At 44.0% G+C, this 21,452-nt stretch overlaps 2 protein-coding genes across 4 annotated transcripts; both read left to right on the plus strand.

Moving 5' to 3' along the window:
* Nucleotides 1–4: 4 nt before the first annotated feature.
* LOC133380998 (myb/SANT-like DNA-binding domain-containing protein 7) lies at nt 5–10,985 on the plus strand. Of its 3 annotated transcripts, none has more exons than XM_061619323.1 (6): nt 5–192; nt 1,576–1,712; nt 5,619–6,108; nt 6,795–6,905; nt 7,208–7,306; nt 10,326–10,985. In XM_061619323.1, exons 2-6 carry the CDS (start codon nt 1,671–1,673, stop codon nt 10,835–10,837), a joined length of 1,254 nt encoding a protein of 417 aa, XP_061475307.1. In that variant the 5' UTR covers nt 5–192; nt 1,576–1,670; the 3' UTR covers nt 10,838–10,985. The 3 variants fall into 3 exon arrangements, with proteins under 3 accessions (XP_061475307.1, XP_061475309.1, XP_061475308.1); XM_061619325.1 differs by having other exon boundaries at nt 7–192; nt 1,576–1,684; XM_061619324.1 differs by lacking the exon at nt 1,576–1,712 and having other exon boundaries at nt 8–192.
* Nucleotides 10,986–16,907: 5,922 nt separating this feature from the next.
* Nucleotides 16,908–21,452, plus strand: LOC133382414 (uncharacterized). Its single transcript, XM_061622116.1, has 2 exons — nt 16,908–16,974; nt 19,098–21,452. The coding sequence occupies exon 2, from the start codon at nt 19,157–19,159 to the stop codon at nt 20,102–20,104; it is 948 nt and encodes a 315-aa protein (XP_061478100.1). The 5' UTR covers nt 16,908–16,974; nt 19,098–19,156; the 3' UTR covers nt 20,105–21,452.

The raw sequence follows: 21,452 nt of genomic DNA on the forward strand, positions 1-21,452 counted from the left end.
TGGACGCGGGAGCTCCTGGGCAGGGCTACCTGAGCTACACGGAACAATCAGACGAGGCACTTCCGTGTTAATCTGCGCGATTTACGCCCCGACTTCCTTTTATCGTGCCTTCGCTCCGCATCAGCTGCTGTTCCAGCCGGGCAGGTTCGAGTAGGCGTTGGAGGTTATTCTTCCTCTCCAGCACTCCGCAAGGTATTATTTGTTTGATTAAACTGAAGCGGGGTATTTGTTTTTATGTATGCGCGCGCTCCCTTTTCATAAACTGTCGACAAAAGGGAATGGAAGCAGATATTGCATTGAGTGCTTCCCCCTCTGTATTGATATAGGTAGTAGTTCAGCGTTGTATGTGCGGGGGCGGATCGTGGAGCGTAGTTTTAAAAGTGCCTACTTTTAAATATCTTCCCATAATCACCACCACTTTGTGTTTGTAGGAGGGAGATTGCGATTAGACAAATGAGTGAGGCTCTTTGTGTTTATCGCCGACAGAGTGCACATGCGTTGGGCTTGAGCACAAGCAAAACGCCCCGGGGAGTGTTTAAAATGTTGTTACACGTTGCAACAGGGAAAAGTGAGCAAACCATCTGATGCCGTGTAGTTAATGAGTTCAGCTAAGATACCACAAGACTGTCTTTTTGCAGACTAAGAATGCAACCTAGTGTTAGTCTTAGAGTTTGTTGTTATGTGCCTTCAAGTCGATTACGACTTATTGCGACCTCCAGTAACGTCTGTTATAAACCACCCTGTTCAGTTCTTGTAAGTTCAGGGCTGTGGCTTCCTTTATGGAATCAATCCGTCTCTTGTTTGGCCTTCCTCTTTTTCTACTCCCTTCTGTTTTTCCCAGCATTATTGTGTTTTCTAGTGAATCAGGTCTTCTCATTATGTGTCCAAAGTATGATAACCTCAGTTTCATCATTTTAGCTTCTAGTGACAGTTCTGATTTAATTTGTTCTAATACCCAATTATTTGTCTTTTTCGCAATCCATGGTATGCACAAAGCTCTCCTCCAACACCACATTTCAAATGAGTCAATTTTTCTCTTATCTGCTTTTTTCACTGTCCAACTTTCACATCCGTACATAGAGATCAGAGTAGATCCGATCTGAGTAGACTACTCGGAGTAGACACCTTGAAATGGATGGGCATGACTAACATAGATCTGTTAATTTCAGTGGATCTATTGTGAGTAGAGAGAGCCAGTGTGGCGTAGTGGTTAGAGTGTTGGACTATGTCCTGGGAGACCAGGGTTCGAATCCCCACACAGCCATGAAGCTCACTGGGTGACCTAGGCCAGTCACTGCCTCTCGGCCTCAGAGGAAGGCAGTGGTAAACCACCTCTGAATACTGCTTACCATAAAAACCCTATTCATAGGGTCGCCATAGGTCAGAATCGACTTCAAGGCAGTCCATTTCATTTTCATTATGAGTAAAACTTAGCTGGACACAACCTTTTTCAGGTCGAGTGTTGCATGCTCTTCTGGACAACCTTCCAGGGGATGCATGCAAGAGGCAGGCAGGGCCAGAGGCAGAAGTGGGTGAAACAATTAATGTAAATATTACCTTTCTCCCCCTGAATAGAACTCAGCTAGCACCATGGTATACACCGCGGTTGCGAAGTCTGAGACAGGAGGTGAGACGACTAGAGCGCCGGTGGCAGAAATCCCGCTCCGAAGATGTCCGGACACAGGTTAGCTGCCTACCAAGTGGCAATAAAGGTAGGAAAGAAGGCTTTCTTTGCTGCCTCTATTGCGTCTGCGGAGTGCTGTCCCAGGAGGCTGTTCCAGGTGGTCCGAAGCCTGGTCGGTCCAGTTGCTCAGGAACCCTTGGAACAGTCAAAGGCCTCCTGTGACTTATTAGCAAAACACTTCGCTGATAAAATTGAACATTTACGGAGCTCGATCCCGTGCGCCGTGGACACAGTGGATGAACCAGAGTTGGCCAGTTGCATGCCGGTAAATTGGGATCGGTTTCGGCTTCTCCCTTCTGAGGAAGTAGACAAGGTGCTTTCATCTGTGAAGCCAACCACTTGTCTTACTGATCCTTGCCCTTCGTGGCTCCTTGTGAGCTGCAGAGAGAAATTGGGCGAGGGGATCAAAGCGGTGGTAAACGCATCCTTGAAAGAGGGTGTGATGCCATCAGCCTTCAAGGAGGCAATTGTAAAGCCCATCTTAAAGAAGCCCTCCTTGGATCCCCAAGTGTTCAATAACTTCCGCCCAATTTCGAATTACCATTTCTGGGCAAGGTCATTGAGCGGGTGGTGGCCAACCAGTTGTCAGCACACTTGGATGAAATGGATTATTTGGATCCATACCAATCGGGTTTCAGGACTGGTCACAGAACTGAAACAGCCTTGGTGGCTCTGGTAGATGATTTGAGGAGGGCATTAGATAGGGGAGAATCTACCTTTCTTGTCCTCCTCAATCTCTCAGCAGCTTTTGATACTGTCGACCACAGTATCCTTCTACTTCGCCTGGAGGGATTGGGAATTGGAGGCACTGTATTACAGTGGTTCCATTCCTTTCTCTCCGACAGGTACCAACAGGTAGCGTTGGGGGAGGAGGTATCAGACCCTTGGCCTCTCAATTGTGGTGTGCCACAGGGCTCTATCCTCTCTCCCATGCTATTTAACATCTATATGAAGCCGCTGGGGGCAATCATCAGGAGATTTGGGCTGCAGTGTCATCAATATGCGGATGACACTCAGCTCTATCTCTCGTTTAAATCTTCACCAGAGTTGGCTGTGGAGACCTTGTCCAAGTGCCTGGAATCTGTGAGTGGATGGATGGGAAGGAACAAGCTGAAGTTGAATCCTGATAAGACCGAGGTACTACTTGTGGGGGACAAGAGAAGGTTGGGCGATATTGACCTGAAGTTCAACGGGGTGAGTCTACCCCTAAAGGACCAGGTCCACAGCCTTGGGGTTGTGCTTCATTCCAGGCTGTCCATGGAGGCTCAGATTTCGGCAGTGAGCCGGGCAGCCTGGTACCAACTACACCTCATACGAAGGCTACAACCCTACCTTCCTGTTCATCAGCTCCCACTAGTGGTACACGCCCTGGTCACCTCTCGTCTGGACTACTGTAATGCGCTCTACGTGGGGTTACCCTTGAAAACGGTCCGGAAATTACAACTTATACAAAATGCGGCGGCTCGACTACTTACGAATAGTCGCCGCCGGGATCACATCACACCAGTGTTGTTCGATCTACACTGGCTTCCAGTTGTTTTCCGAGCCCAATTCAAGATGTTGGTATTGGCCTTTAAATCCCTACACGGTTTCGGCCCAGTTTATCTCACGGAGCGCCTTCAACGCCACCAATTATGCCGCCCGACAAGATCGGCCACACAGGGCCTTCTCTCAATCCCGCCAACAAAAACAGCCAGATTGGCGGGTGCAAGAGAGAGGGCATTCTCAGTGGCGGCCCCCACTCTTTGGAACTCCCTCCCACAAGATCTCCGGCACGCCTCTTCCCTAAATGTATTTCGGAAAGCCTTAAAGACCTGGCTCTTTCAACAGGCCTTCGGGGTATCCGGGGAGGGTTAATTGTTATAACTGTAATGCCTCCTGCCCAGTTTTAATATTGTTGTTGCAGATGTATTGTTTTTATATTGTATTATTGTATTTTATTAATTGTATTTTAATTGATTTTATAAGTCGCCTAGAGTGGCCATTGGCCAGATAGGCGACAAAGAAATTAAATTTATTATTATTATATTATTATTATTTCTAGAGCAGAAGGCACACACTCACGCACCCCCCTCCTGACTTTCTCCAGGCAAGCAAGAGGCATTATCAAAGTTCATTGCAGCCTGGTAAAAACACCAAGAATGGCATGAAACATGGCTGGGGAGGGGTGGAACCTTGGGAGAGTTCTGAGCCTTGGAGAGCCGCATTTGGCCACTGTGCCCGAGGTTCACCACCCCTGTTCTGGAAGTGAAGCTATAGCAGTCTGGCTTGCTTGCAGGCAGGGCTGGCACCAGACAGGCCGGGACCCTTGGGCAGCAGCTTGCCCTGGGCCCTGGCACGTGTGAGCACACGCACACATACACACGTGCGCATGCCCAGGGCCAGACCGAGACATGCTGGAGCCCTTGGGCAAAAGCGTGCCCCTCTGCTCCCCTTCCACGATTCGCGGCAGGATCACTGCCATGGATCACATGGCGAGAGCTTCGGGACTCCACCATTCCCGTGCTTAATTTGCCTTGTTCTGTGGTTGCGCACGCATCGGTGCCCTTAAGAAAGATGGCGGCTGAGGTTTCCCAAAAGACCTGAAGCCTCTGCCGCCATCTTGGTTCATGGCAGGGATGCGAGCGTGCAGCACGCATGCATGCCATCAGCCAAGATGGCGGTAGAGGCTTCAGCCCCTTAGAAAAACCTCAGCCGCCATCTCTCTTAAGAGCACCGCTGTGTGCGCAATCTCAGAAGAAGGTAAGTTAAGCAAGGGAATGGCGGAGCCCAAAGCTCTCGCCATGTGATCCATGGCAGCGATCCTGCTGCGAATCGCGGAAGGGGAGCAGAGGGGCCCCTTAGGGGCCCCTGTAGCCTCAGGGGCCCTCGGGCCAGTGCCCCACCTGGCCGCCCCTTGGAACCGGCCCTGCTTGCAGGGCTGTGGAGTCGGAGTCGGAAGCAATTTTGGGTGGAGTCGGTAGAAATGTACTGACTCCAGCTTCAAAATAAATTGACAAATTTTTTAAAATATAAATTCACAATGTCAAAGAAGTTTCCCATGAAGTCAGTTTATTTGACCATTTCACCATAACTCAAGATGGAAAAGATTTTGTGTGTCAGTGTACGACACAGGACCCAGATGGAGACAAATGCTGTGATGCCAATATCAGCACATATTCCAATTTAAAAAGACATTTACAGCGCTTTCCAGGGCTGTGGAGTCAGAGTTGTGGAGTCGGAAGCAATTTTGGGTGGAGTTGGAGTCGGACAGTAGAAAAATAGAGGAGTCGGAGTCGAAGGTTTGGCGTACCGACTCCACAGCCCTGCTTGCTTGCTTGCTTGCAAGAAATTGCAGGGCAGTGGAACAAGCTGCTTTGGAAGGCGGTGGACCCTGCTTTAGAGGTTCTCAAACAGAGGCTCAGTAGTCACTTACCAGGGATACTGTAGTATTACTTATTTGTTATTTATTATTTTTATATATATCCCCCCTTACTCCCAGTAGGAGCCCAGTGCGCAAACAAAAGCACTTTAAAACATCATAAAAACAGACTTCAAAATATATTACAACACAACAACCATTAAAAACATATTAAAACAAAACATCTTTAAAAACATTTTTAAAAGCTTTAAAAACATTAAAGAAGAAGGTTTACAAATATATTAAAAAGCAATTCCAACACAGAATTGTAGTGGTTTTCCTGCAAGGGGTTGAAAGGTTCTCTTTTCAGGACTCTTTCTTTTATGTTTCCTGAGACTTAGCCATGTTAGTGTATTGCAACAAAGTCTTGTGACGACTAATAGATTTATTATCTGAAGAAGTAGTCTTTAGGCTACAAAAGCTGATGACATAATACATTTGTTAGACTGTAAAGTGCTGCAAGAGACTTTGTTGCTTTTATTTTTATACGTTCTCTGTATATTTTTAAATTTCTCCCCTTCTGTCTTTTAATAGATGACTGGTAAAAGCAGCGCAGGGACCAGCAGTCGCAAGGGCCGTGGTGTTTCATGGCGGCTCCAGGAAACTTTGGATCTCCTGGACATTTGGGGAGAGCAGAAAATCCAGGACCAGCTCCGCAGCAGCCACCAGAATATAGACTTTTTTGAATACATTGCCCAGAAGATGACCACGCGGCGTCATCGCCGTACTGCCTTAGAATGCCGCTCCAAGACCAAAGTGATGAGGCTGGAGTATAAACGTGTCATTGATCACAATTCCAGGGCAGGGAACAGCAAGGTGACCTGTCCATTTTATGAGCAGCTCCACCGGATCCTTCAAGGGAATGCAAGTATGAAACCTGGACGAGTTGGGCGAACCTTGAGTTTCCACCTTGTGCCGCAGCTGGAGGCTGCCCGGGAACACACAAAGCCAGGACTGGAAGAATTAATCCCGCATGATGTCCATGTGGTTAGTGTTGGAGAGCACCTCAAACAAGAGGACATTGGTAAGTTTTCTTGGTCACAACTAACAGTTTACAAGGGAAAGTCCTTATTATATTCATATAGATAGTTGCATTGATTGCACTATTCTGTCATTAAAACGATCACACCAATATGTAGCAATGACGGTTTAATGGGATCATTTCTATGGATAGAATCATAGAATAGTAGAGTTGGAAGGGGTATAGTTTGATTAGTGTTGCACTTGGCAAGTTCCCAATTTTTTAAAAAATAAGAAAGTTGCAGCAGTTATTAACATAAGAGCAAAATTGATGTTCGTTCTACAGCACCTTTTCGAACAGGGATCACTTGGTGGGTTTCACTAGGCCAGCCTTTCGCAACTAGCCGGTGACTGGGGCTGATGAGAGTTATAATCCAAACATCTGGAGGGTACCAGGTTGGCCTAGGCTGTTACTTTATCTGTGATAAAGTTGTAATATTTTCACTCCTGCCAGGGAGTGTTCTTGCACTCATGTCCTGCTTGTGGGCTTCCCATTGAGGCACCTGGTTGGCCACTGTGAGAACAGGATGCTGGACTAGATGGGCCACTGGCCTGATCCAGCAGGCTCTTTTTATGTTCTTATGATAGCCTTAGGGGAGGGAGTGCTCAAGGACTGGCATGGAAGGGAAATGTTGTGTACCATTTTAACTCTAAGCAAGCGGTTTCTTTCTATGTGCTTGTTTTCTCCAGATGACACAGGAGGTGGAATGGTAACTAGTAATGATACTGAGGAGGAAATGGCAGAGGCTGGGGATCACGATATTACACAAATGAAGGAGGAAAAGGGCAGTGAAGGCAGTGGTAAGAGTTGCCCCATTGGCCACCTCACTGGGAATGTGGGATGTGTGTCCTGTGGGTTCTGGGGAAATCACAGTGATGACGTTCTGCATGATAACGTTCTGCTGTGTTTCATTTTTTTACTCTGAATCTTTTGGTTCTCTTATGTTGATTGGCTTTCTTCAAGGCAGTGGATTTGTCTTTTTGTGCAACATTTAGGCACCACCGTTGTTTAAGATGGCGTTTCCATTGTACAAACCCAGCTCTGTTGCCCACTTTGGTTTCAAATGTGTCCGCTTTGTTCTTCTCCCTGCGTTTTGCCACAGGAAGAGATCTGGATCATCAGAGACCCCAAATACACCAAATAAGCCCGGTGCGTCAAGATCCCCTCAACAGCGTGCAGCAGGCTCCCCGCATCAACATGGGTGTGTATTGTGTGCGCAAAACTCTGTTTTGTCTGCTTTTTAAAATTTATATTCAAGAATAGTTGTGGCCCATATACTGCTAATTTTACTGTTGCTACTATTGACATCATTCTTGAGGTTATTGCTTTTGTTGTTGTTTTAGGCGTACTGATGATTGTTATGTTTTTAACTCTGAATTTTTATTCTGTTAGTCGCCTAGAGGCTTTTTTGAATTTGGGGACTAATACGCCAATAATAATAATAATGGTTTAGCCATTTGATACAGACTAAGAAGTCATTGTAATCTGTGCTGAGTTAATTCCGTTGAAGATAATCCAGCCAATCTGGCCTATGGAGTCTTGTGTGAAGAACTTCTCCTTTTTGTTAAAATTTTAAAAGAAAAAGCTTGAGGACAATGTGACAACCATAGCAAAAGTTGTATATTGATTGTCTTATAGAAAATTTATGCCAAAGGCCTGGGAAAACTCTTCCTGCGATGTATGTATTACCCCATGCATGCTCAGTTTCATCAGGTGGACTTGTCTTTAGTAAACAAACTGGTAAAGCGCAGGTAGAGACACTTTTTCCCCCTCTGCAGGGTCATTGACCCTCGACGCTGGGCAGAGATAAAGCCAAGAGTGACCGGAGCGCCTCCCTCTCACTCATTCTCACTCTGCTTTGGTTGCCAAGACATGCCCCCCCTACTCAGGGGGTGGGGCCTTGTCCCTGACCTCTTTAATGGTGAAGCAAGGCTAAGGAAAGGCCCTATTATCGTTATCTACTGGCAAGCAGGATTACCACGCTTCACTCACAGCCTTTTGAAAGCCTTGTGGCCTTCACAAACTGCCATAAAGCCTCCACCACTGCACTCCAGAGATTCTTGTTCTGAAGGACAGCCCCTACTGACAGTTCCGTAAGCCCCAAATCCCTGAACTTATGAAAGAGGCTGTCTATGTTCCACATACTGCAAACAGTTCCATATAACATGATCAGCTGTTTCTTCCATCCCACAAACCTCCCAACACCCAGAATTAATCCTCCCAACCCTGCAGAAACCACTCCCTCATGCTGAATCTTAGAACATTTGGGACAAAAGGAAAGACCAGGTGGAAGGGAGCATATGATGTTAGGTGCCTTCAGGCAGCACCCAACACACCTGCCCCACCTGGTCTGTCCCACCCTTCCTCCTAAAGGAGCCTGGGAAGCGGTAGGAGGGTGTACTGGATGCCATAGGCCAGATGAAGTTCAGCCATGGGCTGGATTTAGCATGTATGTTAAGGAGTTCCCACCCCAAGGGCATACCGTTACCTGAGATCTCTAGATCTACCTCACGGCTGTTATGCTCTCAGCCACAAGGTTGCTTGGCACCTGCCTTGGGGATTTAAGTTGGGAACAGGCTCCCAAAATGAAAGCAAAGGAAAAGCCATTCAAGTAGGTGACCTGTTTTTTAAGTAAAAGATTATTCATCAGTTAACATAATAAAGGACATTTAGTTTGAATTATGTGAATGTTTTATAATTTCTCTTAATTTTAATAATGGTAAATTATGTTTATAGATGCTATGATGAGTTGTATCTTCTGAAAATGTAGGATACTCCCTTGTATTCTAGTAAAGCTGGTTAAAGTAGATTTATTAATAATGAATGTTAATTATTTAGACAGGCAAATGGTTTGCCTATCTAGTGAACTGATATTCATGATCATTTTATCAAATTGGGCATACTAAGCTGTATGATACATTTATTATGTCACTATATTCCATATACTTAAAAGCTTTATGTTACCTACTGCAAGCATTTGTGGGGACGGTGCAAGAGCAAGGTCCCAAAGCTATGTTTTTGTCCCAGGCTTCCTCTCTGTGGCTGCAGATATGATAGCCATCTTCAAATATTTGAAGGCGTGCCATGTAGCCGATGGAGCAAATTTCTTTTCTAATTGTTCCAGAGAGAGTATAGGACCTGAGCCAGTAGGTTCAAATTACAAGGAAACTGATTTACACTAAACCAGGGGTTCCCAAACTGGTCCATAGACTACCAGTGGTCCACAAATTTCATTCAGGTGGTTGGTGGCCTGTCTGCATTAAATGTTCCTCCTGATATTTAATTGTATTGTTAATGCTCTTATTACTTGTATTTCAGTTTGAATTCTATGGAATGCCAATTGTAATACTGTCAAATACAATATAAGAAATAAAAGAAGCAATTAAAAATAGCAATTAAAAATCATAAGACTCCTAGCACAGCACATTACAATAGCTACAACAGGCAGAAAAATAATCAAGTGGTCTGTCAAGACCATCAGCAATTTTCAAGTGGTCAGTGTGTGGGGGGAAAGTGTTGGGAACTGCTGGACTAAATATTAGGAAGAGCTTCCTGATTGTAGAAACTGTTCCAACTGTGGGACAGACTGCCTTGGAGGGTGGTAGACTCTCCTTCATTTAAAGGATTTTCAGCAGCGGCTGGATGGCCCACCTATCACAGATGCTCTAGTAGTGGCATCCCTGCATAAGCAGTGGGCTATTTGTTGCTGCAATTATTTATTCAATGTATATCTTGGCCTTCCTCCCAAGGAGCCACAGGCAGCAAACACATCAATAACAATAAAACATTCTAAAAACACCAGAACGCCAGCCAATGATTTCACCAGCTAAAACACCAGCCGATGATTTCAGGATTGCCAGGAACAGTATCTATCAGCCATTAGTGCCTGAATAAACAGGAGTGTTTTTAAATTCCTCCTGAAGCCAATAATAAGGGAAAGAGATGCACCTCGCCTGGGAGGACATTCCACAAACAAGGATCTGCCACTAATAAGGCTGTGTCACAAGTCAATGCCAATCAGGCAACCCTCAGTGGCAGTACCACTAACAAGGCCTCATCAGTTGATCATAGGGTCCAAGATGGTTGATACTGGGGATGGTGCCCTTTTAGGTATATGACACCACCAGATGACCTTTGAAGACCCATCAGACTGTATAATTCTGTCTGTGTGGACATGTTTCCAGAAACCATTGTTTCTTTTCTTTTTTTCCCACCCTCAGTTCCCAATCCAGCAGCAGCACCGTTGGATGCTGTGGCCAAACCACCAGCAGCACCTTCTCCTACACCTGATTTTGCCATCCTGAGGCCCAAGAAGAGGAAGGGGGCGGAGACCCTGTTTCAGGAATTACTGCAGCAGTCCAGAGAGGAGCAGGAGGAACTTCTCCTTGAGATGGGCCGTGACAGAGAGGTAGCACTGAATCTTCTGAAGGTCTTAAAGGAGGATGCAACAGAATGCAGAGAGGAGAGAAAGCAACTTATGGAGACTCTGCGTGCCCATAACGAGATCTTGAAGGGACTAGTCATTAACTTGAACAACTTCACTGATGCCTTTGCAAGCCACCCACAGGCCAGGCCTTCTCGCCCAAGTGTGTCCAACAACACTGGAGCACAACGAAGCTACTCAAGGCCTAACGATGAGAACTGCAGTCCCCGGAGCCCCCTGCGTCGATTACATTCTAATAACCTGTCCTCCTCATTGTTCTCCACCAATACCCTACACCACACAGCCTAGTGGACACACATTTGCCATAGACGAGAGTAATGGTAGCTGTGAAGGACAACCATAGAAATACATGTTTTTATAAAGAGTTCTTTTAGAAAGTTTTTAAAATCAAGTGTTAAAAAAATAACTTAAAATAAACTTGTTACTAAAAAGATAACTTTTTGATTGACTATTCTCTGCACCCTGTCCAGTCAACTCTCTGGAGTGCTGAAGTGCCCTCCAACAGTGTTGTGCTGCCCAAGTTCATTGCAATAGGGGAGAAAATCATCCTTTAGTTTGGTCCCATTAGTTTTCTAAGCAGTCATCAGGCTGTCCCTGCATGCTAAAACACTTCAGTTCACTTGACCTTTATGTCTAGGTTCTCTATAGCAAGTAGGATATCTCCTAGCCTTATGCTCTTGGCCCCTTTTTATTTTGCTCTTGGGGTTCTCTTTGTGTGCCGTTCGTACGCCTCTCCTGCACTTGCCTTTGTTGTGGGTTGTGGGTCCTCAGATGTTCGCAAGTTTGTATAGTACAATACTGCAGCTTGCGTTTCTTGTACTGTTATGTGCAGGGCTGTGGAGTCGGAGTCGTGGAGTCAGAGTTGGAAGCAATTTTGGGCGGAGTCAGAGTTGACAGAAATGTTCCAACTCCGGCTTCAAAATAAAAACGTATAATATTATAACAATATATGGTAACAGGGCTGTGCAGTCGGAGTCAGAAGCAATTTTGGGTGGAGTTAGAGAGTAGAAAAATTGAGGAGTCGGAGTCGAAGGTTTGGCATACCGACTCCACAGCCCTGGTTGTGTGCTGTGCTCCAAGTAGATTCTCTGTTGTGTTTTGCATGTGTCTTCATGTGGAATCTCTGATGTCAAGTGCCACAGAGAAGCAAGGAGGAACTTGGAAGAAGTGCAGCAATTCATAATTCTTTCCTTGCAAAGTCTCATTGTCTTTAATTTTAAACTGCTTCCATCCTAACTACAAAAACCTCCCCCTGACACTGGTAATTATATATTAAATGGCTAAACCAGCCTTCTCCAACCTGGTGCCCTTCAGACATTTTGGACTACCATCAACCCTGACCATTGGCCATTCGGGCTGGAGCGAATGCAAATTGTACTCCAAAATATTTTTGAGGGGGGTACCAGGTTGGGAAAAGCTGTGTAGTCACAGAACACCCTATATCGCTGTCTTGATAAAATGTACAAGGTGGCAACTGATAGCCCTAGCTTAACCTCCCTCTGAAAGCTCTCTTACCAAGTCAAAGAAGGAATCCACTCATGGAGCAGGGGGAAGAACCCCCTCAAAGTGCTATATTACCGAACAAAAAAATCTGCTTTGATTTGAACTTGTGCATAAAACCCAACCTAAAAAAAACCTAATGGGGGAGGGGAGATGTGTGAGGGACACGCTTATTTCATACAGTTTAGAACATTGTTCTTCAACCTTGGGTCCCCAGATGTTGATGGACTACAACTCCCATCATCCTTGACCATGCTGTCTGGGGATGATGGGAGTTGTAAATCCAACAACATCTAGGGACCCAAGGTTGAAGAACAGTGGTTTAGAAAATCTCACACTGAATTCAGTGAGTCTTATTCTCAGGAAACTGCATAGGACTGCAGCCTTTAAATTGTCACAATGTATAATTACAATTTTTATTTAGCTGTTCAGGGTTAAAATAATATGCTACATGCAAATAAGAATAAAAGGCCAAGCCTTTGCTTACTTCCTGTACCCTATATGTGCCCTTCCAGATGATGCTGAACTACAACTCCCATCATCCTTGACCATTGGCCACACTAGCTGGGACTGATGGGAGATGGAGTCCAAGAATGTTTAGAGGCCCACAGGTTCCCCACCCCTAACCTAAGTAGAGAATGGGATGTCAGTAACAACACTCCCACTACTGTTCCTCCCCCTTTCACCTCCTTGTTTGCTTCTATGTTTGTGCATCTGTGATTGCTCTTTTGTATAATTTGTTCCTTTGGAAATATATTTCTCAAAAACAAAAATATTCCAACTACTTCAGGACGGCAACAGGCCTCTGCACACCAGTTGCTGGGAATCACAGAGAGTGGCTTTGCACTCAGGTCCTGCTTGCAGATCAGGATGAATGTCCATTGTTGTATAATCCCACAGACAAATTGGAACAGGTGCTTAATAAAAACTGGATATGATACTAACCTCTGTGTAAGCAAATCATGATGAATGGTCAATAAACAGGTCATCCAGAGGAAACCAAAGTCACCATTTCAAAACTCAGCATATTTGCTGGGTCCTGCATGCATTACAGCAATGTGAATTGAACCCTTCCTTCCCCCTAGCAGACAGCCTCCCCTTTACTTTTGTCACCTTGGTGGGCATCACCTCCTAGATCCTTCCTGCCTTTGTATCTTGTCTTGGAGATGAGCTGTTAACACGTGTGAAGGGATTAATTAATCCTTCTGATTTAGCTCTTGTAAAGTTGAGCCTAGAATCACATCTACAAGATGGGCTCATCTATTATGATAGAGCCTGTCCTCTGCCTTACTCAGATAAGAAGGGTACATTGTTGTCCTCAAGACATAAATTAACATTTATGCCAACAGGCCTGTGCAGTTGATTATTTTTTTCTTGAGTATGCAATGACAACAGAAGATTTATGTAACTTTAAAGTTGACAATGAGGACATTGAACTTGTCAGGGATTATCAATACCTTGGCACAGTCATTAACCAAAATGGTGACAATAGTCAAGAAATCAGAAGAAGGCTAGGACTGGGGAGGGCAGCTGTGAGAGAACTAGAAAAGGTCCTCAAATGCAAAGATGTATCACTGAACACTAAAGTCAGGATCATTCAGACCATGGTATTTCCAATCTCTATGTATGGATGTGAAAGTTGGACAGTGAAAAAAGCGGATAAGAGAAAAATCAACTCATTTGAAATGTGGTGTTGGAGGAGAGCTTTGCGGATACCATGGACTGCGAAAAAGACAAATAATTGGGTGTTAGAACAAATTAGAACTATCACTAGAAGCTAAAATGATGAAATTGAGGTTATCATACTTTGAACACATCATGAGAAGACATGATTCATTAGAAAAGACAATAATGCTGGGAAAAACTGAAGGGAGTAGAAAAAGAAGAAGGCCAAACGAGAGATGGATTGATTCCACAAAAGAAGCCACAGACCTGAACTTACAAGATCTGAACAGGGCGGTTCATGACAGATGCTATTGGAGGTCGCTGATTCATAGGGTCACCATAAGTCGTAGTTGACTTGGAGGCACGTAACAACAATGCAATCATTTTAATGATTGTTAGCTTAATTATTGTTTTGTACTGCTTTTAATAAATGTTTTTATATTGCAGTACACAACACTAATATTTTATGAAAGGGTGATATATGAATACATTTATAATTAAATAGATTTTGGACATCAATTTATCTTGGATTTACTTTCAGCCAATCTTGACTACGGTCTGGTGACTCATGCAGGTTAAAATACAAAGCACAAATAAGGAAGAAATGCACTAATATGGGTTTACTTTTGTCTTTCAAATCAAATTTTCTTTTACACAGAACTTTGGGGGGTTCTGTTTACTGCATTCTGCAGTGGAACAGTTGAGAGAAGAAATGCGGACTGGGCAAGAAAATATATGCATTAATGACAAAAATACAATAAAAAATCATAAGTGTGGGGGAACCCAAAACAGTCTAGTGAGAACTGGGCATGCTCAGTGTCCACAGAATGTTAGCATATTGTTGGGGGGGGGGACCAGGGGGGAATAGATTTAATGACAGATGGCATGAGTGACTGGCATCCTGAACAGAAGTACTCTATGCTGTAACATTTTGTTGCAGGATTCATTTGTCTTATACCGTAATGTTCTGTTACAGGACTAGTGGGCTGGGATGGATGGTACCTTGGGCTGCATTCCAATACACACTTACCTGGGAGTAAGCCCATTGAAGCCAATGGAGCTTAGTTCTGAGTAGATAAGTATTGGATTGCAGCCTTAGGGCCCTCAACCTCTGATTTGGAATCTGTACAGGGGGACTTGTAGCAAAGAAACCAGCTCTATTAATCAGACTTTTCTTTTTTAGGCTAATGGATTCAGCCAAGTTTGTCAAGTGGCCCCCATTAATATGTGTAAGGATTGACTGGGCCATAAAAACTGTTTCAGGAGAGAGATCCTCCTCCCCACATCAACTGGCTGGAGGCCCCGTCATCCTGGAGCTAGAAGTGGTGTGTGAGTTAGTGTTAGTCTTGGCTAGAAGCTGAAAGCTGGAGACACACGAAGAGGCCTGCTCTCTGTGTCTCAACCCCAAAGCAATGGGCTTTGGGAAGCAAGATGTGTTAGGCTGTTAATGTTCCATCTGATGCTCAGGTTGTATATATGTGTAAATAAAGCATATCTCCCATAAGACATCACAGTCTCCAGTCACCTTCATTCCAAGGAAATCAAACCCTGGGTAAGTTAGCGTTGCCAGGAGACTGTTTTTGGGGGTCCTCTCTGGGCAAGTCACCCCAATGTCCTCCGATCTCCAGTTTTCCCGATTTCCAGTTGCCCATGTGTGTTCCAGCTGCACAATAATATTCTGGCCTTCTGGCCACGCATGTGCCACCACCTACAAATATTGCTGCACGGCTGTATCAGAAAACTGGACTATATGGCTGTGGGGAGCTGATGATGGCACCACTGGCATCACCATGGGAGACTCCCACTTTGCTGCACCCAGCTTCTTTGTGTGCCTCTGCCATGCATCCCACCTCTTCAAAGTGGAGCCCAGATGCAGTACCCAGACCGCACATGCCAGTGCACATGCCAGCACCAGTTTCCCCAGAGTGCTGCTTCTCCTGCTCTGGGCTCTGGGAGCCTCTCCTGGCTCTGTCACACCCTGATTCCCATTCCTCTTGCCTGCATCCCCCACTTGACAAAGCGCAGAGGCAGCCACCGCCAAGGAAAGTTTCCTTGGCAACCAAGCCTGGCAACCAAGAGGTCTTCCGTATCATTAAAAGTTGTGCAGGAGAAGGGAGAATTCCACCTTGTGGTTTTTCCCATTACAGGGTTGCAAGAACACCTACACTTGGCTGACTTTCTCTTCTCCTAAAGATACAGGATCATTCTCAGGACATGAACCTGGCAACCCTACCACCCATCCTTCCTTTATCCAGTTAGTAATAGCAGTAGCAGCAGGATTTTGTGTGGGGTGTCCAGTTTTAGTATATTGAGGATTATGGAGTATTCTGTTAACATCTGTACTTTCAATGTTAATTTGGGAATGGGCCTTTTTGTCATTTTTAGTTAATTTTGCAATGGCATATGTGTGTTGTGTACAACTGAACCGGGTTGTTGTTGTTGTTATGTGCCTTCAAGTTTAGCGCATCTTAATTTCAGCAACTCAGATATATTTTGAGTTTTAAATCCCCAATGTGTGTATAAGCATTAACACAAACGTTTTAAGAATTGATATGGGTTTTGCTGGCTCAAACTCCTTCTGTGGCACTTATGTGCAGTTATTAATTAGATATTGAATCCTGCTTGTGTCATATTTTTCTAACAATTATTTTGAAGAAATTTCTAGTACATTTTGCACAATGCTTGAACACCTGGAATAGACAACTGTTGCTGTGTTGCTGTAGGGATTAGAGAATAAGAATTTCCAAAAGTTAAATATCTGAGTTTTACTGAATTGCCTGATAAAACAGTTATGTGTTAACAGAAAAGCATTAGTTCTCATTGGAAGCTGATGGAATAAAAGACACAAGCATCCTTATTTATTGCGGACTTTGTATATTTATAAATAGTTTTTAAATTTTAAATCAGAAATGTTGATTTATTATTGGATTTAATCAAACGCTTGACCTCCCCCCCCTCCCCCCGTGGTGGCTGGCTGGCTGGCGAGCTAACACACGAGGTTATTTTTTGAATCTCCAAAGGCTGATGAACTACAATTGCCATCATCCCTAGCCATTGGTCATGCTTGCTGGGGCTGATGGGAGTTGTAGTTCAGCAAAAATGGCGGGCCAAGGTTGCCCGCCCCTGCTCTATTAGCCGCCCCTTATTGGCCTGGACAATAGCAGGAAGTGCACGGAGAAGAGGTGTGCGAGCGAGAGCGCGTTTGAGGAGAGGTCTTGTGATCGTGAAGGGTTTGTGTGCGTTCGCTGTAGAAAGATCAGGTGTGTAGATGTATAAATTCATTTTATATTTTTGTGTCTCCCCTCTGGCAAGTTTACCTCTGGCAACCTTATGTACTTTTACTTCCCTTTTCTAAAAAAAAAGGCGGGCTTTTTTTTCTTGGATGCCTTCCATACGGTTCTGAATTACAACTCTCCAGGGCCCTGGTTCAGAACCATCTCTAGAAAGCCTAAGTTTCCCCATGCCTGAGGTATTCCTTCCATGTTTTAATTTGTTTGTTTGTTTGCCACTGAGGTTCCATTTGCTACCTCCCAGAGGAAACGGAGGCTGCTTGCAACAATAAATAAAAACATTAAAAACCCAATAACTATAAAAACAAGTATAAAACAGTTGCAAAATAGTTTAACATTGCATGATTCTGAATTTTGGGCTGGGTGAGTGAAGTTCATCAGTTGAGCTTGCAGTCCTATATGCACATTTCCCTGTTTGAAGAAGCCCAACTGGGACTTGTTTCTGGGTAAGCGTGCATAAGATTGCACTATAAATATTTTTACAGGTTGTGTAAATAATAAACTTATTTGACAGTCATGCTTATATAAATATTTCTTTGTACCACGTCTCAATTAGTATCTGAATTCACACTCGTTTTACATTATGTCCTCTACATACTATGACCTACTTCCCCAGGGTGGTCATGGTTCCTCTCTGTTGTTTTCACTCTGAGAGGCAGATTAGGCTGAGAGATGGTGAGTAGCCCGTTGTCACCCAGTAAACTTGGTAACTGATTTCCATTTAAAAAATAATTATTAAAACTGTTTATATGCAGACGAAGCTTATGAAGTAATGCACATCCACACAATACATTTAAAGCACATCCAACTCTAAACAACAATGGTGCCTTGTGTTTACTTCAATCCTCTTAAATCCATTGATGATGCATCTTGCTGGTTGCATGACAGTTTTATTTCTTGCCCAATAGTGGTAAAAGAGAATTCACATACTGGGAAGTGTGGCTGCAATTGCTGTGGTTCCCAAGCTACTGTCTGAAGGCAGACAAAACCGTATGTGATTTATCTCTGTCAATTATTACCCATAGGAATTGGGATGGCTGTCAAAGTCAGTTTGTAGCAGCCCACAGAATAGGCAAGAAAGAGCAGAGAATCTTCTTAACTCTTACTCCTTCCTTTTCTTGCAGTGAAGGGTCAAGTCTGTAAAGCTTGGGGCATCATTTATTTGATTTGTGAAGCACTGTCAAGAGCATTGAGGTGAGATGTTACTGTTATTGAACTCTTGCCAGTTAACCTGCTCTTAATGCATTCTGGCTTCAACATAGTCCTACTGTGTTCACCAAAACCCACATAGTATCTTGTTAATCTGACTTCCCAGCTACATTCCTAAATACACTTATTATGTTCCATTAAATGCAGTGGGACTTGCAGAGTGATCCTGTGTACATTTCCTCCAAAGTAACTGTAGTCCCATACATGTCTGGCCAGAAGTAAGTCTCATTGACCTGAATGAGGCTTTTTGCCAAGTAAGTCTAATTCCTCATACTGAGGAGTAAGGGCCATTGAATTTAGCAGGGCATACTTCTGAGTAGGCATGTTTAGGATTGCGCTGCCAGTCTGCTGTCTCCTTCTCCTACACTCTGGCTTCAGACTGACCAGATGCAGACGCTGTAGCAATAACAGCAAGCCAGCTTTGCCATCCCACCTGGTGAGACATTCTGGAGAACTGGAAAGCATGCTCACTATTTTGTGACATTTCGGTTGGTCATAACTGGATTTAGGTATTTTTCTTATGGACCCACACTGCTTCTTTTGCTTTTTGTGTGATTAACTTCTAAATTAGGCATAGCATTGTGCCTTTTAAAGCTTTTTTTTGTAAGGATTGCACACACTAGGTGAGGCAAGTGCTCTCTTATTGGACCAGCTTTCAAAATGCTCAAAGTGAGCTTTTGACATTTGTCAAACTGTTTTTCATGGTGTTGTGATTGCATTGTTGTGATGTTCTTTAAAACCTTCTTAAATGTGGGGATAGGGGTGGGTGTAGGCTGGCCTTTTGATGCAAATGACACCATGTAGACTCTGCAAAACATGTGCATGCATAAGGATCCTTTTTACAATAAGCATAAGTTGCATGGTCCTCTCCCCTTCCTTTTCAGGTGCTGTTGTGCTGTGCATCTTTCCATTTGTTGTCTCTGCAACTCTACTATTGGCTTCAATGCAGCCAGAAGGGGAAAAGCAGAAGAAGAGGAAATATGCAATATCGTTTCAGACCGAATGGCTGCAGAATGATGCTTTCAAAGACTGGATCGTTAAAGTAGATGACATTGTTGCCCGTTGTAGGTACTGTAATGCTGCCTTCCCTGTGAGACAAGACGGTGTTGAGGCCATCCAGAAACACATGGAAACCGAAGAACACATTAGAGCTTCAGAAATGGTGAAGCAGAGTGCTGCCATGACATCCTGCTTTGCCAACAAAAATACACCAGAAATGTTCAGTGTTGCTGCTATAGAGGTTGGCAGCATGTATCATGCTGTTATGCACCAGCACAGCTACCTGAGCGCAGATTGTGGAATAAAACTGATTTCTACAATGATCGAGGACTCTGCTCTTGTTAAAAAACTGCGCTGTGGAAGAACCAAGGCAGAGTGCATTGTTGAAAACGTGCTTGGACCAAAATCAATAGAAAATGTGGTGCGGGCACTGGGTGGGCGTTCCACTAAAAAAGTTCCTTATTCAATTGCCACAGGTGTTTCTAACAAAGGCAACCGTAAAATGTTTCCTGTGGCTGTGCGTTATTTTGATGCTGACCTTGGAGTCCAGGAGAAACTGCTGGACTTCTGTGAGTTACCATTAGAGACTGCTGTTGCCATCAGTGACAGCCTTCTGAAGATTGTGACTGATCTAGGATTATCCGCTGAAAATATAGTGGCTTACACGGCAGACAGCACTGCTGTCAATTATGGTGTAAGGAACTCTGTATTCCAGATCCTTATGGAACAGAAAAGTTCTATTGTGAAGGCAAACTGTTTTTGCCATATTCTCAACAACGCAGCCAGGCATGGCTGCTTAAAGAGCAAGTATGATGTTGAGTTTCTGGTTTATAAAATTTACGCTGAACTCTCTGGGAGCACCCTTGAAAATGAGAAACTCAGAATGCTTTGATGAGTTAGAAGTGCAGTATCATGCACTTTTTCAGCATGGAAATACACAATGGCTCTCTCACTTCCCTGTTGTTGAGTGGTTAGTTCAGTCGTGGCCTGCTGTAAAATCCTATTTCCTGGAGCTCGGGGAAGAAGAGACCAGTGGCACGATATGGAACTTTATTAGTGACCAGGCAGATGAGGCAGCTGGTGACACAACTGAAAAGATTTCCATCCAAGAGTGCTACCTCTACTTTGTCCATCATTACATGAAACTTTTTCATGAGGCTATTAGTGTTTTGGGGGAACAGCACTCATTAAGTCCACATCTCCACAGCCTCATGTGCAACTTGAGGGAGAAGCTGGTAAATCGCATGGACAAAGAATTTTTTGGAGCAAAGGTATTTTAAGGTCTAAAGCACCTCCCTGAATTTCAATGTGCATCTTTCACTGCAGATGCACTCCACATGTACAGTCGGGCAATAGCATACCTTGAGGAATGGTATGATTTTGAGAACTCACAACTAAAAGACTTCACAGCCTTTGATCTGGACAGAGAGTCAGATGAGCTAACAGTGGACCATGTTAGTAAGGTGGCTTCAGATCTGGGCATTGAAGTTGATGTTGATGGTCTTTTCGATGAACTTTGCCTGGTTGACAAGTTTGTGCCTGAGGTGAGAACATCGGATCTTCCTCTGGATGAGAAATGGGTGAAGTTACTAAAGAGCATCAACTCAAGAATTCTGGTAAAGGTTGTCAGTGCAGTGCTTGCCATCCCAGTAAGCAATGCTTATGTGGAGAGGGTGTTTTCACTCATGGCCAATGTACAGACTAACAACAGGAACTGTATGTCATCTTCCCTTGTCAAAGCAGACCTTTGTGTCAAGTTAAATTTTGACATGAGCTGTGCTGAATTTTTTGAATATGTGAAGAAAGAGCAAGGGTTGCTTAAAGCTTGTATTTCAAAGGAGAAGTACAAATTCTAAACTCAGCCATTTTTGTCCTTAATTTAAATCCAGTTACCGCAGTGGAATGCTCATTGCACCTTGTTCATTCTTTCTATCTGTTTCTCTTTTGTAAAAAGTCATGCTGTTAGTAATTTTTGAGAACATTCATTTAGATGTAATCCACTTCTCCTTTTCAAGAGAAATAATGGCCTAAATCCAGTTGCTAGTCCCAACTAGAGTAGACCCATTGAATTGATGGGAACTTGGTAAATTGACACTTATGTAAATTCCATTGCTTCAGTGGGTCTCTAATTGGACCTAGCAACTGGATTATGACTAGCAGTTGGATTGGTGATGTAACCTGCCTTTGTTCTCTAAAAGATGATGTGTGTTTGTTAAATAAAACAAGACGTTTGTTTCTAA

Source organism: Rhineura floridana, chromosome 3, assembly GCF_030035675.1.
Source record: "Rhineura floridana isolate rRhiFlo1 chromosome 3, rRhiFlo1.hap2, whole genome shotgun sequence".
Lineage (NCBI taxonomy): Eukaryota > Metazoa > Chordata > Lepidosauria > Squamata > Rhineuridae > Rhineura > Rhineura floridana.